Source organism: Pteropus medius, unplaced genomic scaffold, assembly GCF_902729225.1.
Source record: "Pteropus medius unplaced genomic scaffold, Ma_sr-lr_union100, whole genome shotgun sequence".
Lineage (NCBI taxonomy): Eukaryota > Metazoa > Chordata > Mammalia > Chiroptera > Pteropodidae > Pteropus > Pteropus medius.
The window spans coordinates 25,233,270-25,248,954 of NW_024344240.1; the positions used below are offsets into that span (position 1 = coordinate 25,233,270).

Genomic DNA, 15,685 nt, shown 5'->3' on the forward strand with positions numbered 1-15,685 from the left:
GCACTGATCCGGCACTTGGCTTTGAAAAGATGAACTGGGATATTTCCCTGATGCCCTCATGGATCTGAAGATAAAGTGGCCCCCAGCATTCAGGACCTACAGGAAGAATGCTAGAGAGAGATGCCAAGCTAGACACAGACAGGAAAAGCAAGAACATCTAGACCAGAGCTAAAGCAGACATGACCAAATGAGCAGAAGACTGTGTCCCGGAAAGAGAGCAGTGTAATTCAAGGGACATCCTAATGTGGGAAGGTCTTGAACTTAGCAGGAATTCATGTTCAGGGGGGACTCAGGCTCAGCAGGGGCCCTGGCTCAAGAGGGAATCAGGCCGAGCAGGGACTCAGGCTCACTCTCCTCTGTTCAGAATAACAAACCCCTCTATGTGAGGTTACTTCTTGTTGCCTTCAGTCCGGGGAACCAATGTCAGACTCAAAGGCATGTCAAAATATGACACCAGGACCTTCTCAGCTCTGCCCAACAAATGCCCAAAGGCCCAGCCCTCTCACTGGCCCACCCTACCCTATATAGTGCAGCCCAGGACCCTTCTTTAAAAGCTGATCCTTTCCACCTTTCAAAGCACCATCTCATGTGTTGCTTCATTTGTTACTCACAAGCCTCTGTGTCAGGCAGGACATATGTTATCCAATTTCATTGATGGGGCTCCTGAGGCATGGGATAGGTTAAGTGGCTTATGCCAGAAAGTAACTGGGTGAAGCCAGAACTCAAGTCTCCCCGGATCCTAACTCAGAGGTCCTTTTCTAACATAGCATCCTAACCCCAATCCTAATGTTTTTATGGCTCTGCAGCTTCCTCTGTGATTGCAGGAGGAGGTGGAGGCCACGGCGGCTGTGTGTGCGAGCGTGTGTGCATGCATGCGTGATGCTGTACTTGCTGAGGTAAGGCAAGGAGGGCTGGCAGGGTCTGATTTTTTCCTCCATCTTTAGGTGCCACTCCCGGGAGAGCCAGATAGCCATGGTGTGTCAGGAGGTCTCCCAGGAAGAGACGTACGATGTGAAGATGAGTGACGATGCCGAGTACTGCAGCGAGCCCAGCCTGATCGCCACAGAGATGTGAGCCCTGCTGCCTGCCGCCTAGGGCCCGCCTGCATGTAGGGAAGGGTTTGGGTGGAGGGCAGGTCCTGGGATCTCTCCTCTGGGAATGATCTGGGAGAAGGGGGAGATCACTTATGGGAAGATCACCTGCCAAGTATCTGTCACCTCATCAGGGAGACGCAAGCCCCTGACCCACACAGACACACACAATCCCCTGGTTAGCTTGGCCCTTCCTCCCGATACAGTGCTTTCATGAAAACTTATAAACATTGTTTCTTAATTGTTTCAACTGCAGCCAACCAATAAATATATTTTATAGTGAGACTCAGTTCCACATATACATATAAAATATATTTTATAGTGAGACTCAGTTATACATAGACATATATTGACATGTAAATAAACGCTCATGAAACTATTTATAATAGAGCTACCCAGCAGAGGGCGCACGTAGCAAACGGTGGCTGAGATTTTTGTCAGTGCTGTAATTTTTTGAGAAGTGTTTTTTAACTGCAGATCTAGACCCATTAGAAGGTTGTAACATTTACTTAGTTATGATCAGCACTTTTTAAATAAAGTATAGCATAGCATAGTACAGAATGGCATAGGCTAGGACAGAACAAGACGATATAAAATAGCGTATACAATGTCACAGAAGTATCATTTTGTGAAATGTTTGCCAATATATGTATGTATGTAGTGAGTATTATAAAATGTATTTATAACTGTGGGTTGCATTCAAAAAGTTTAAGGTGCACTGTTTTAGAAGCTTTCTTGAAAGCACTTTATAATATGAAAAAGCCAGCCCTCTAGGCTTTTGATTTTTAGAGAATGCAAATTAATACATGGCCCTGTATCCTAGAAGTCAGGAAAAGCATATGCTTCAGTCCACTGTGGCTCTTACTGAGTGGTTGGTGCATCTTGGCACTCGGCTAGATCATGAATAAACTGGCCTCAGCACTCAAGAAGATTTTGCAAATAGTTAGAAAACTAAGACAATCTTAGAAGAGGAAGATAATATGTAGATTTTCTAACTGTTGCTCTCAGAGTGGTACAACTATGAGCGGTGCAGGCATTCAGAGAAGGACAAGGTTAAGGTGACCATGACAAATGTGAGGCATGAGGTCAAACAGAAGCTGGGTCTTCAAGCATGGGTATGATTTACTTAAGAAGAAAATACAATATGGAGAGCTTACCAAGCTGAAATGAGAGGAAGGGCTTGGAGGTTTTCATCCAGAAACTTTCCCAAACATCTACAAATGCTAGAAGTCAGTGTGCTCGGAGCAGAAAGGCAGCACAGCCTCTGCCCTCCAAGTATGTGGAGGCACATGAGGAACAGAGTCAGCGGCCTCATCTGTAAAAGGAAGGGGTTAGAATGCAACTTCAGAGGGACAGCTATGCCCACCATGGATAGTGAAATCAACTTAGTGGATTGCAACAGACATTTTTTAAAGAAATAGAACAAACTAAAGTAGGATAGAAACTATCAGAGTGCAACATATGCAATAAAGGTAAGTATTGTTCAAGACGTTTAGTTCAGTGGGGTGTGTCTACACACACTGGAACTGTGTAAAATATGGCTCTTACTGAATCCACATCAAAAAGGTGTAGAAGCCATTGACTTGATGTCACTTAGGTCCCTGACAGCTATGTTCACTGACTGGGTGACTGTATGGCATTGTAGGCAGCCGCTGTGTGTCCTTGATGATGAAGGGTTGGGCAGGCCAGGGATAAATGGGAGGGTGGGGGACAAGTTTGGGTAAAGTTGGGAGTAGTCATGATAAATAGCATCAGCACATATAACAGAAGAGCTGAGGCCATTCCTGAAAAGAACTTTGTGGGCCTAAAATTTTTTCCCAACTTTCTCAACAATTTGACCAAGAGTGCCTTCACTGCCTCCAGTCAGAGATGCCAGGCTCGTGTAGTCAGGCTGTGTGTGTGTGAGGGGCCCGAAATCATCTGTGGGAACAGGGCTGCATTTCCTAGGGTGGCAAGTTCCTGCTGCCCCTTCCCAAACCTTCATGAGAGCACAAATGGGGGTTCCCTTCACTGAGGAAAAAAGCCAGCTTCCTTCTGGGATGGCAGTTGCCCCTGTGGGGTGCACCTCTCGGCCTCCAGGAACAAGCCCCAAGAGTTCTTTGTTCCAGGCTCTCCTATCAGGATGATGAAAACCGACAGTTGACACCCCCTGAGGAGGACAAGAGGGACATCCGGCAATCTCCAAAGAGGGGTTTCCTCCGCTCGTCCTCCCTAGGTAAGTTCTCACACCCCTTCTTAGATGTGGCCGGCCGGGGGGCACCCTGAGATAACTGGTCAGGCACTCAGTAGCTCAGACAGTCCCCACACAGTGGGCCGGGCAGACTTCCAAAGCGAGGAGAGGGAAATCCACGGGCCGGGCTTGCTGGGATAGTACCTGGACATGGGCTACATGGGATATGTCAAAGAAAGTCAAAGGGTAAAGAGGAGATTTATTGGGGCCGCTAACACTACCCCTCTCCCTCTCCCTGGGTATGAGCTGTCACGGACCCCTGTCCTGTCTTCCTGCGCTGATCCCAGTTCTTTGGCTGGCTTTGCAGGTCGAAGGGCCTCCTTCCATCTGGAATGTCTGAAGCGACAGAAGAATCAAGGGGGAGACATCTCTCAGAAGACAGTTCTGCCCTTGCATCTGGTCCATCATCAGGTAGCCACATTTTGGACAGGCCACTGGCCACCACCTAGTAAACTAGAAACCCCCAGATACCAGCCTTCCCTGTCTCAGACCACTGCTGTGTCCGCACGCCTGGCTCTTACAGTCCCGGCGCAGGGAGCTTTTCCTATGCAAGTGAGAGCTTGACAAGGTCTGTCCTTTCCCAAGGTGGAGACCTAGGAAATGTTGGTGAGCAGGAGCTCCTCCCGAGGTCCTGGAGGACCAGCCTCTTTGGGACTCCTGAACTTTCTTCTTACAGTGGCACAGATGTCCTTCCCCAGACTGGCCTACACCACAGGGCACTCAGGCAGTTGTGCTCATACCTAGAGTTGCAAGACATCTGGAAACTTAGCTGTACAATAATCCATCTACTGAAATACAGAAATGATCAAAGAACCCACCAGCCACATGGTCGGGAGCAGGGAGTGATATCCAAGGAAAATGGGTCCAGGGAGATTCGACAATTGACATTTCTCTTGGCACTGCTGACTCTGAGATAGTGAAATCCAAGATACAGCACCAAATACACTCTTAGTATCTCAGAACTAATGGAAACATCAAAGAATTATCTAAGATCAGTCTCTTACCTCCAGGCGAATTAGGGTCTATGCTTTCAATGATTTTTTTTTTTAATCAAAGGCATTCAAATGCCAATCAAAGTTTATAATCAGCATAAGATGGCCAGTGTGACTTGGCTAAGTTGATATTATTTCAGCTTAAAGAAATGCACTGTTTTGCTTAGCCTGTGTGGCACTACCTACATACATATGATCTCCAGGGACCCAGGGACCTGAGGCTGGGGATCATCATGAGCAGTGGCCAGGAGAGGCTGGCAGGCTGGGGGCCCACCGTGTGTGCTATTTTTTAAAAAATTCTGGAAGTTAATTTCACTTATCTATTCTTATTATTCTGGAAGGAAAGAAATTCATGTGTGGATGCCTTTCTCCTGCCCTCCAGTCCACACAGCACTGTTCCCCTTCTCTCTGCCTCCGGGGCTGGGCTTTCCCACTATGCTGCGTCACTGTCCTGTGACACATCACATCAGAGCAGGCTGTTGTGGCAACCTGTGTGGGGACCATGACCTACGCTCAGGACACTGAAGCGCAGTGGGGGCAGAGGACACAACTGTGTAAATAGTTTAATCACAATACAGTGTAAGATTTGAACAATAGTTCAAAAACAAGGAGAGCTAGAGATTGGCAAGACATTGTTAGTGGCTCAATTAATTGTAAAAATTCAAACAGTAAGTACTGGTTTTGTCTAGCTCTGTGATGCACAGTCTACTTCTTCATAGACCTTACTTCACTTGAACCTCACATCAACCCCACAAGGCAGGTGGATAGCAAGCAAGTCAATTGTGTTCTGGTTTTCCAGATGATACAGGTATCATCCTCTCTAGTCTACTGCTGAGAAACCCAAAGCGAGAGAAGTCGCATCTGGTAGGTGATAGGGGCAGTGCTGAAGAGCAGATGATCTTGATCCTACTCGGTCACAGCTTTCTGAATTTAGGGGAGAAAGAGATCACTTCAGACTAAGATGATCACAAAATACATTTTAGGATGGCCAAAACTTACATTGGGTCTTGATGAGGTAAGATTCAGATGGGTGAAAATGGTGGTGGAATGAGTTCCAGGCAGGTGGAACTAGCTGGAAACAATAGCTGCTAAGAAGGCAGATGGCTGCCTCTCTGGGGCCTGACCATACTCAGTAAATCATGCTCCTTGTATGTCCACAGGCGTTGGCCGTGGCAGGCCTGAGCCCACTCCTCCAGAGAAGCCATTCCCCCACCACGTTCCGCAGACCATGTGCCACCCCTCCAGACACGCCCGGCAGCCGAGGCTGGCCCCCAAAGCCCATCCCCACCCTGCGGCTGGAAGGAGCCGACTCCAGCGAGAATCTCAACAGCAGCTTCCCATCCATCCACTGCAGCTCCTGGTCTGGGGAGCCCACGCCCTGTGGGGGGGCCAGCAGTGCCACCCGGAAAGCCCGGCCTGTGTCCCTCACTGTGCCCAGCCAGGCCAGAGCCTGGGGCAGGCAGTTCCATGGCAGTGCCAGCAGTCTGGTAGAAGCGGTAAGTGACCTCGTGCTGCACAGCAGATAGCAGGAGGAAAGGCTGGAGGCGGCAAGGGAACTTTGCATGGAGAATAGAGAAAGGAATACCTGGTTCTCTCCCAGGTAGATTGGGTATCAAGTCTCCTTGCCAGAAAGACCCTCACTGTCAGGGCCTGCAGCAGAAGGGCACGGCGTGCAGAAAATAATGACCACGCAAGACACTCTTGGCATCCATTGGGGCTGGGCTGGTGCAGAAAGAGAAACTGAGCAGCATATCCTTGCCACAGGCCATTGAACCCCAAGGAAGGCCTCAGGGCTCCACTGTACAAGCCAGAGGCCTGCTGTGACTGCTCCAAATGTGAGCTTGGGCTGCCTTTGTACACATAGAAAGTCAGAATCCGGTTCTTGAGCCTGGTTGCTCGTTAGAATAACCTGGGGAGCTTTGGAAATCTATGACCAATTATGGGTATTTTTTAAAACCCTTTGACGATCCTAATGCACAGCCAGGGTTGAGAACCTCTGGTCTAGAACAAGAGCGCTTTCAGTGCCTCCGCATTCTGCCCTGGTCAAAGCACCTCCTGCAATCCTGGCACCACACCTTAGGGGACATTTGACAATTGGAACAATCTCAAAGGAGGACGACCAGGTTGGCAAGGTCCCTAGAAGCCATTTCATGCGAGAACCGGTCGAGGGCATTCGGAAAGTAACCCCAAGAGGAGGTGACTTCAGAGGCAGTGATGTGCATCTCAAACCTGTAGGGCCCTCTTGTCCTGAGCAGGTCTTGAATGCAGGGTTGGAGCAACTATAGCAGCCTGACAAGCAGGCAGATTTCAGCTCACATGAAGAGACCCCTTCTGAAAGCGCTCTTCCAAAATGAGGGGCTTGCCTGTCCAGACAAGCAAATGAGACAATGCCTGTCCAGACATCAGGCTGTCATGCAGGAGGTACAGAGGTAAACCGGATGACTTCTAAGGTCTCTTCTAACTCTAAAACTCTGTGCTTCACGTGGCCTTGGTTATCAATGTATCTCCACTGAGAGCCTGCCACGTGCAGGCTCAGTCCTAGGAGAGAGTCACTGCTGAGGAGCAGCATTTCTGCTTTCATGAGCTCACATTGTGGTGAGGAAAGACAGATAATAAATAAATATGTGTGCGACATATTAAGAACGGGTGGGAGCTATGAAGAAAAATTATGCAAGATAAAAAGGGGTTAGTAGGACAAACAGAACTGGGAGAAAAGTGTTCCAGGTTTCACTCTACTGCTTCCCCTGACCCCCAGCTCAGTGGCTGCTCTCCCTGAAACCAGTCACTAAAGCGGCCCCCATGGAGGGTGAATCTTTAGGATCACCTGCTGGCCCTTCTGAGCAGAAGCGGAAGCAGAGGCAGGTGCATGTGTGGTGTTTGCACACATCATACTCCAGGATCCTCACTCTCAGACAGGCAGCCAGCTGGCAATGGGCAGTGGGCACAGGCTAACGGTTTCACCAAAGGAGAATGAAGGTTTCTTGGAAAGAATGATATGGGAGGCATCTAGGGGTGCCATGGAGGAGAAAAGGCAAGGGCAGGCGAAGTTCTACCTGAGGCCCCTGTGTGAGCCAAGTTTTCACGTATTTGATAACAGTTTTCGAGTACCCTAACCAAAAGGTCTCTCCTCTGGCCTACACATGCCGAATTCTTCGGGGCAATGCTCCATCTCCACACCTTTCCCCCGAGCGCCCACGCACGCATGCGCGCACACATGCACACACGTGCGCGCTCCTGAAGTTACCAGTCAGAAGTTCCTTGCGCTAGCCCTAAAGGGAAGAGTCGAGTGCAGGAATAATGTTCCTCTTTGGTTCTTCTTCATGACCCTCCCCCACTTCAGGTCTTGATTTCAGAAGGACTGGGGCAGTTTGCTCAAGATCCCAAATTCATCGAAGTCACAACCCAGGAGCTAGCTGATGCCTGCGACATGACCATAGAGGAGATGGAGAATGCTGCTGACAACATCCTCAGTGGGGGCACCCAGCAGAGCCCCAACGGCACCCTATTACCTTTTGTTAACTGCAGGGACCCGGGGCAGGACAGAGCAGGGGTAGAAGAGGACGAGCCCTGTGGGCCCCCGCAGGAGTGTCGAAGGGGCGAGGAGGAGCTGCAGGACAGCCGAGCCTACGTCAGCGGCCTGTAGCAGCTGGGGCTGGGAGATGCTGGGTTTTTTATTTGTTTCACTGTTCCTAAAGGGTTCGTTTCAGAAGTGCCTCACTGTTCTCGTGACCTGGAGTTAACCGGAACAGCGTCTTCATTCATTTCGTTGGGACAAGACGCAGAGTTGGGTGATGTGGAGAGTCAGCTTTTTGGGAGCGGGGCAAGAAAAGCAGCAACCCCAGTTTGTGTACACGGAGGTAGAGTGGTGAGGAGGAGGTGGAAGGCCCAGGGAGGGAGTGCAAGAGAAGGCCGCGGCCCTCCCTCTCCGTTGTATTTCAGGCCCTGCGCCAGGAACCAGCAGCCGCCTTGGGCACAAAAGAGACCCTCAGCTTCCCGCGGTAGCCTTCACCGAAAGGACCTTTGTCAAACGGGTGTCTTTCAACTTTGCTTGTAAAAAAATCATTTTGCACATATTCTGTATGAGCCTCACTGTCCCCATAGAGCCAGGGCCCTGTGGATTTGCAAAAGGATGCGGGCATGACTTCGCGAGGTCCCAGCCTCACCCCAGAGGGGAAGGAGGAATCAGGAAGAGGCGGCAGCAGCCGGGGAGCCAGGAGGGAGGGCGGGCGGTTGCCCTGCAGCTTCGCCCAGAGGCCCGGCCCACCACCCATCTGCGAGGGCCACAGAGCCCAGCCTTCCAGCCCAGTGGCGGCTAGCCTCCAGCGTGGAGAGTGGCACTGCCCGCCAGAAAGGGTCAGCCAGTTCTTGACAAAACCAGGTGGTGCTGAGCTTCTGTTGGGCGCGCTTTTGTTCTGTGGTTTGACATTTTTCTTGACAGCATGTTGCAGTTTTCTTTCTTTTTTTTTTTTCGGTTTTTCGTTTCTTTTAAATTTTGTTTTCCCAGGGGGAGGGGAGGAAGAAAGTGTTTACAAAGTTCTGTAGCCACCCATCTTGTTTTCACTTTTGCAAATGTAAATTAGGTTTGGTTTGAACGGTTATTTAAACGGGTGTGGTTTCCTTTTTCTCCAAGGGTTCCATAGAGCCACTGTAGGAGAGCTTTACCAGCCATTGTGTATGCCCAATCATTTGTTCTAATTTCTATAGGTATAAGAAAAAACTTTTTTGGTTTAGTTTTATAATTTAAAGGTAATCAGCAATGCACTTAAAATGGTCTTGCACAACTGGGTGACTGAGTTGGGCTCTTTGAATGCTGGGCATATGGGTGGGTGCCAAAGAGAGTAAGCATGTGGGAGAGACTCTGCGAGTGTGTGAGTCATGGGTGTACTGGGCTGTCTGTGTGCATATGTCATACATGTGTGTGTGCACCCACTCAGTGTGTGCCCAGGCACCGAATGAGTATGCAGCTCCCTGTTTCTGGATTAACTGGGGGAGATCTGAATCTGGGGCTATTTGAAAGCAAAAACAAAGCGCCATCTCTGCTTCTGAAATGGGAATCAGTAACTCTTTGCATTTTCTGTCCCACAAGATATGCAAAAACAATGCAATAATATTCATTTTAAAAATACAATTGTGAGTCTTGTTGGCATTAAAACTGTATTTTAAAAAACACAGAAATTTAAGGGAAAAACTCAAGAAGGCATTTTGCTTCGATATATTCCGTGTAATGTTTTATTGCATTGATGATGTTTCTGTTGAAGAAACCGTTATACTTGAATTCAGGTCAGTTTCAGTATTTTACAAATATTTTTTTAAAACTGAATTGCAATTGTGCCAAGCGAATATAATGAATTGAATTAAGTTTGTTTTTGAATTCACTTCTTGTATATTTTGCTGCATGTGAGTAAATCATTTTGTATTTGGAGTGTGACAAGCTTTACCTTTGAACTCTTAAGTGCTTTTCTATATGTGGTTGGGGGAAAGGGAACGATTTTTCTTTTAATTTGTTCAGTGAGCAAGTTATCACCAATGTAAATCATTATCCTGCTATTCACCAACAGGTTTGGACATTACTGTTTTGCATATCTTGTGTTTGCTTCCGTTTCTCTCAATTTTTCCAAAACTATATGATAGGTATGTTTGTACTACATCTTGCTTTGAGAGACCAGGATATATCTCATTCCAGTCTTCCCTCTGTCTACTCTGCACCAGTACTCTGATTGGGAATTTCTCTAGGAACAACCCTTCACTGTGAGGGGTCATGAGACATTCTGACCAGCCTCTCTCCTCACTGGGCCGGCATGAGCATACCCCAAGGGAGAGGAGAGGGGGCTGACTTTCCTCTTCATTTCCATAGCACAAACTTTGCTCAGTGGTTTCTCAGGAAAGTGTACGCTGATTAAGAAGACGGGATTAGAGTTGGGCCAATGGGAGGGAAAGGGAATCCTTATTCTGGCAAGTGCTCTACCCAAACTCAGACAGCCGGGGCTAGAAAAAGGCAACCAGGTAAAACCTGTGTCCATCCAAAAGTCAACTCTGTCTTGTTCACCTCTCCATCTTCTCTTCACTCTGGACCAGGATTTCCTCCACCTCCCCTAGTGTATGTGTCAGCCAAGGAGAGGACCAGGACAAGAGAGGGAGCATCAGGAGTTCACGGGCATGGTAGAACCAGAGACTTTGTGGGAGCCTCTCTTATGCCAGTTTGCATCTGCCTAGAACATCACGCTATTGATGCTGTTTCTTTCGAATACATGAAAGGGACTGATTTGGGGAACACAGGACCCAACCAACCATCCATCCAGAATTTACCCATTGAATCTTCCAGTCCAGTGTTCTCATGGCCCTTAGCACTTATATAAGCAACCTAGAAATTTAAATCATGGAATAGTCTAGAAACAGAAGAGCTTCTTCCTGTTTCTCCAAGCCCAACCCATCCAGACTTTCTTCATTCTTTTACAGTGCTATCAAGCTCTTCTAAAAATTAAATGTAGGTGTCCCTCTTTGTCCAGTTTCCCAAAATGCCAGACATCGTGCTGCGAAGATTTTAGTTATGATAGAGAGTGGAGCCCATTTGAATCGATATCTGGTTCTTGCCATACATTTGATCCCCAGATAAAATCTGGAAACTGAATTGACCACACACATGAACATACACACCCGCACACACTCAACCTTTCCATGCTGCATTCTATTTTCGTTTTGGACTTTTCATCCGCATCACCAAATCTCATAGGCCAATGGCTACTCCTAGAGCCCTGCCTAAGGATGGCCACGTCATCTTCAATACTCACACCCACAGGCTCCCTTCTCCTTTATAGTCAACACTGTCAAGGCCAGCTAATCTTCCTCCCTGCCCCCATAAGAACAGTGTCAGCAGCGACAAGGGCGCTCTGCCCTATGCTGCTATGAAGGAAAGGAGCTTCGGATGGGAGTTCCCTTTCTAGGGTCTTTCTCAGCCTGACCTCATGCTCGCTAGTGTAGGATTGACATGTGATACCTGTCATGATCACAGACTGGTAAAATCAGTCGTGAAATCAATGAACTAAATGATGTTTACTCTCCACATAAAGTAGAACTTTCACCCATGACCTTGTAAAACATGATGGTCAAATCTGAAGACCCTTTGATGGCAGGTGGCAGGAGAAAAGCAGTCAGTGCGGAGGACCAGAAGGACTTGACGAAGTGCAGCTTTAGTTCTGGAGGTTGGTAAACTTGATTTTGTTATCTTCTGACTAGCCCAGTCTCTTTTATTTCCACGACTTGATCTTTTAATAATTATTCATGAGCATGGCTACATTAAGCAGAAAGATTTTCAGCTGTCTCCTTTCTGCCTGTTTCTAGACGGTTCTTTTTTGTCTTTAGGTAAAAAGAAGAGACTTTTTTCCTAGATTTGTTTTGATTCATGAATTTTTACCTGCTTCAGAGGCTGTTAGTTATTATAGTCCCATCCTTGGCTTTCAAGTCTGATAGGCATCTCTCTGGGTGGGAAATTCAAGGGCAAAGAAACAAGGCTTCCTTACTCTGTTTTTTATCCTCCTCTGGGACCCTGCTTTCAAATTTCAGGGGCTTTTTTGGAGTGAAGCTGCCTATCACTTCCTCACAGCCATCTCCTTCCAGAACTTCTCCTTATCGTGCAGCTGAAGATAGTAAGGTAACCACAGGAGAAGTATGCCTTCCAATGCTAAAGTAATATCTTTCCGAGGCATAAGAGCACCCTGAAAATGAGGAGTTTGGAAGTCATCAAAAGGATGATGGTTGTTTTGCAGAGGCCAGTTGATACATGCTCAACACTCCTAATGGCCAAGAGATATAACAAGAATTTGGATTAGGCATAACGGACAACCCCAGCACTCAGTGTTTTAGTCTCATCAAACCAGAATTATACGTATTGCTAAGGAGAATTGTGGCCTCTCCATCCCTAGAGACCTAGAAAAGTAGATATATCATCATCTGAGAGATAGAAACAGTTTAGCAGAGACCAAGAGAAGGGCAATTCAGTTTCTAGCGGACCTCTTAAAGCCCCAGGTTAATAAAAAGCTTGCTGATAGAGTCCAGACCGTTTTTGAAGACATGACTCAGATCTGGGAAAAGTGTAAACACAAAGAGAGCTGGAAGGAAAATGGGGGCAAAAGGGGGCGTGTTTTGACTCCCTATGTGTTCCCATTTTGTGGAAAGAAATGTCCAGTTCAACCACCCACATGGCCAGTACGGTGGAGAGGCCTTGGGGATCTACTTGGAAGAAAAGAAAAATAAAATATTGACTGATATTGTCTTCCCAACCAAATCAACATTTCTGGTGGGATGTGGGGTGTCTGATGCTCTGTCTTTCCTCTCTGCTGATGTCCCTGCCCCTGTATCAGCCAGCGTGCCACCTGAAACAGGCCCCAGTCAAAAGGCAGGAGGTGAAGCCCTAAACTCATTCATGATGAAGCTCTCAGTCACCAATGCCCGCGTTCTCCAGCAGTACACCTGAGGAAACATGCGGGAAGGAAGTGTCCTACAGCTGTCAGGGGTGGAGCGTCTGTCCTCTTCCCTAAATAGCTCTCTATTCCAGCTTCCTGCCCTGAGTCCCCCGTTTTTCCTCCTCCCCAACCCCCAGTCTAGTGAGAGAGACACAGAGATGAAAGGAATTTCATGTGCAGATTCTTACATAGTTTCTTCGTGAAGCCATTTCTGCTTTTAACTTTATTTATGTATGTATGTATTTATTTATTTATTTTTCAAAGCAACGAAACATTGCTTTGTAGAGCCAGATACCAATATAACAGGTGAATGGGTTTCTGCCAGATTTCCACATTGTTGGGGAGACACTTGAACACCACACACGCATACACACATTCACGCACGTATAGTCACAGTCACACATATATTCACACACACTTCACACGCCACAGACACACACACACACACACACACACACACACACACATATCCTTAACAGACAAGCAATTGGTGCTGGAGTTGAGCTCTAGACAAATGATTTTGTCCTCTCCCAGGAGGCAGAGCACTACACAGAAATGGGGAGAGGATCCGTGTAGCTTCTTTGGGTGGAAATAGTGCCATCTGAACCTATTATTACTAGGAATTAAGTATAATTTATCTACATTGAGAAAATACTATTTCTCTTAAAATCGAGGCTTTTTCCTCACATAATTTTAAGAGGTTTTGTCCATAGCGGATGCAGTAGTAAAGACCCTCAGGCTTTCTGGTGTATTAGAAAAGCCATTTAATCCATCTCTGGAAATGGAAGTAGAGATTACAGTGGCACATCTTAAGCTAAATTAAATAAATCAGTTCACCACTGAGAGCAGAGTCAGCGTTGGGATTGTTTGTGAAAATTCCCTAAGTCTCTACTAAATTAAGGAAGACAAGACCAAGACTAGGTAATCAAATAAAAGCTTGAAATGTTGCGTCACCAGAATCAAATAGCTTCCCTTCAGAGCAGATGCTGACCTTTTCACAGATGTACTCCTATTGTGGGGCATCCTAATGTTAAGAATCTAAATCATTGGATTTGTATCAGGCTCCTAGAAAGGGTATATGACACTTAATCTGTCATGAATCATACATTTGCTACAAATTTGCCATCTGAAAATCACGCACCTCATACATAAGACAAAGTTTCACCATGGTCATTATCAGAGAGAGTTCTCAGTGGGAGAGGTGGTAAGTACAAAGGGAGGGTAATTTCTACACAAGGAAATATAGAAATGGACAGAATGGTTCTTATTCACAGTTTGGGCCTGAAGAACTCCTGCTCTGACATTCTTAGAGACCTCAAGCTTAGAAACAGGGGAATAAGAAAAAAGAGGGTGAGCAGGCACCAGCCTTGCCACAGGATCCTGAGGATTGCATATTTCAGAGCCCATGCAGGAAGTCCCTCCGGAGCCTGCAGCCAGGAGAGAGAGAAGAGAAGACTCCTTGCTATAGAGTCACAGGAGAAACGAAAGAAGATGGGTCACTGGGTCCTGTCCCCAGTCCCTCCCCCTAAGATGTTCCATAGAGAAACTACACTGAGGCTTGAAAAAAATTAAAACGTGAGCGTCAAGGATAGACATGGTATAAGCCAACAATCCTGTGCAAAGTGCTCCCTCAGAAGGCAGCTCAAATGCTATGGGCACCTTTCTGCTTGCTCACATCACATCATCACACATCAGCCGCATCCCATTCCCCACACTTAGGATCCCCACCCAGGTTATGTACCACCCATAGCTGTTTCCTGCCCTGCCCAGAACATATGCTGTTCTCCCAGCGCCTTGTGGGAACAAGGTCTGGCACAGAAATAGGTTATGGATATCAAAGACATAAACAGGACTGCACAATCTCTGATGGGAGTAGTTGAGAACAACTTGTGGAAAAGCACACAAGTTCATTAAGAAATAGGGTGACAGGTCCCCAGTTGGTGAAATACCGGAATGTCTATTTCTCTCATAATTTTCCTGTTTCATTTTAACCCCTCTGTGTAAGAGGCTCCAGATGCAGCCCAGCCCATCCATCCCTCCTCTCCTCACGTCCTCTTGCTCAGGCCTACCTTCATGCCCTCAGACCAAGCTGTATCATGCTTGTTCTCACAGAGACTTGGAAATTGGACAGTGCCTCCATTGTCACCCCAATGCCTGTTACCATCCCCACACACCTGCACACCCCGTAACTTCCCCTCCAGGCTCCACGACTTTGCAGTCTTACTATTGTAAATATTGTTGTACAGTTTGTAATCATCAAATAATCCCGTTGTCAAAGGCCTCGCCTGCTGCGCCTTCTCACCCTTGAGAAAGGCCAAGGAATCTATAAGGGGCGACCTTTCCAGAAGAGCTTCAGGGTGATCTCTGTGTGAGACGCTATGTATATTCCTGTAAGATTGCATTTTTATCTAAGGAATGATGTTATTTAAAAAACAAACAAAAACAAAAAAAAAAAAAGAATTGCAAATAAATTTCTTAACAATGTCTACATTGGTTTAATTGTATCTTCTCTCTTCCATATCCCTTCTCTTCTCCTGTTTTCTAGAGGTCACAGAAATACACTTAAAACTGAAATTATCATCTGGTTCTCCAAAGGGGAGAAAGGGTGGGGAAAACATGTGAAACCTTAAAACAATGGTAATCTCTAACCTTATTTCAGTAATGAAGCTCATTATCCATCTCTTCCTTCTAATGAAAAGGTTAACAGAAAAATGTTCAAAAGTTGACAAGACAGAATAGGAGGAATTAAATAGATAATCCACAAAATATTTGAAAAGGCACAAAATTGGTTTTGAATGAATGAAGGAAAGGGAGGAGGATGGAGGGAAGGGAAGAGAGAAGGAGGGAGCGGGGTGATAATATAATGTATATTAAAGTACTTTGAAGACTATAAAAATGCAAGGGTTTTGGGGT

The 15,685-nt window shown here is 46.7% G+C and overlaps 1 protein-coding gene across 3 annotated transcripts in view; it reads left to right on the forward strand.

The window, feature by feature from the left end:
- CACNA1C (calcium voltage-gated channel subunit alpha1 C) overlaps positions 1 to 15,256 on the forward strand; it is a 611,706-nt gene extending 596,450 nt beyond the window's left edge. For all 3 annotated transcript variants that reach the window (XM_039869216.1, XM_039869218.1, XM_039869219.1), the window contains 5 exons: positions 945 to 1,070; positions 3,200 to 3,306; positions 3,629 to 3,732; positions 5,474 to 5,809; positions 7,654 to 15,256. In XM_039869216.1, the coding sequence (XP_039725150.1) occupies positions 945 to 1,070; positions 3,200 to 3,306; positions 3,629 to 3,732; positions 5,474 to 5,809; positions 7,654 to 7,956 (976 nt within the window). In that variant the 3' untranslated portion in view covers positions 7,957 to 15,256. The remainder of the gene's footprint in view (positions 1 to 944; positions 1,071 to 3,199; positions 3,307 to 3,628; positions 3,733 to 5,473; positions 5,810 to 7,653) is intronic.
- The last annotated feature ends 429 nt before the right edge of the window (positions 15,257 to 15,685 follow it).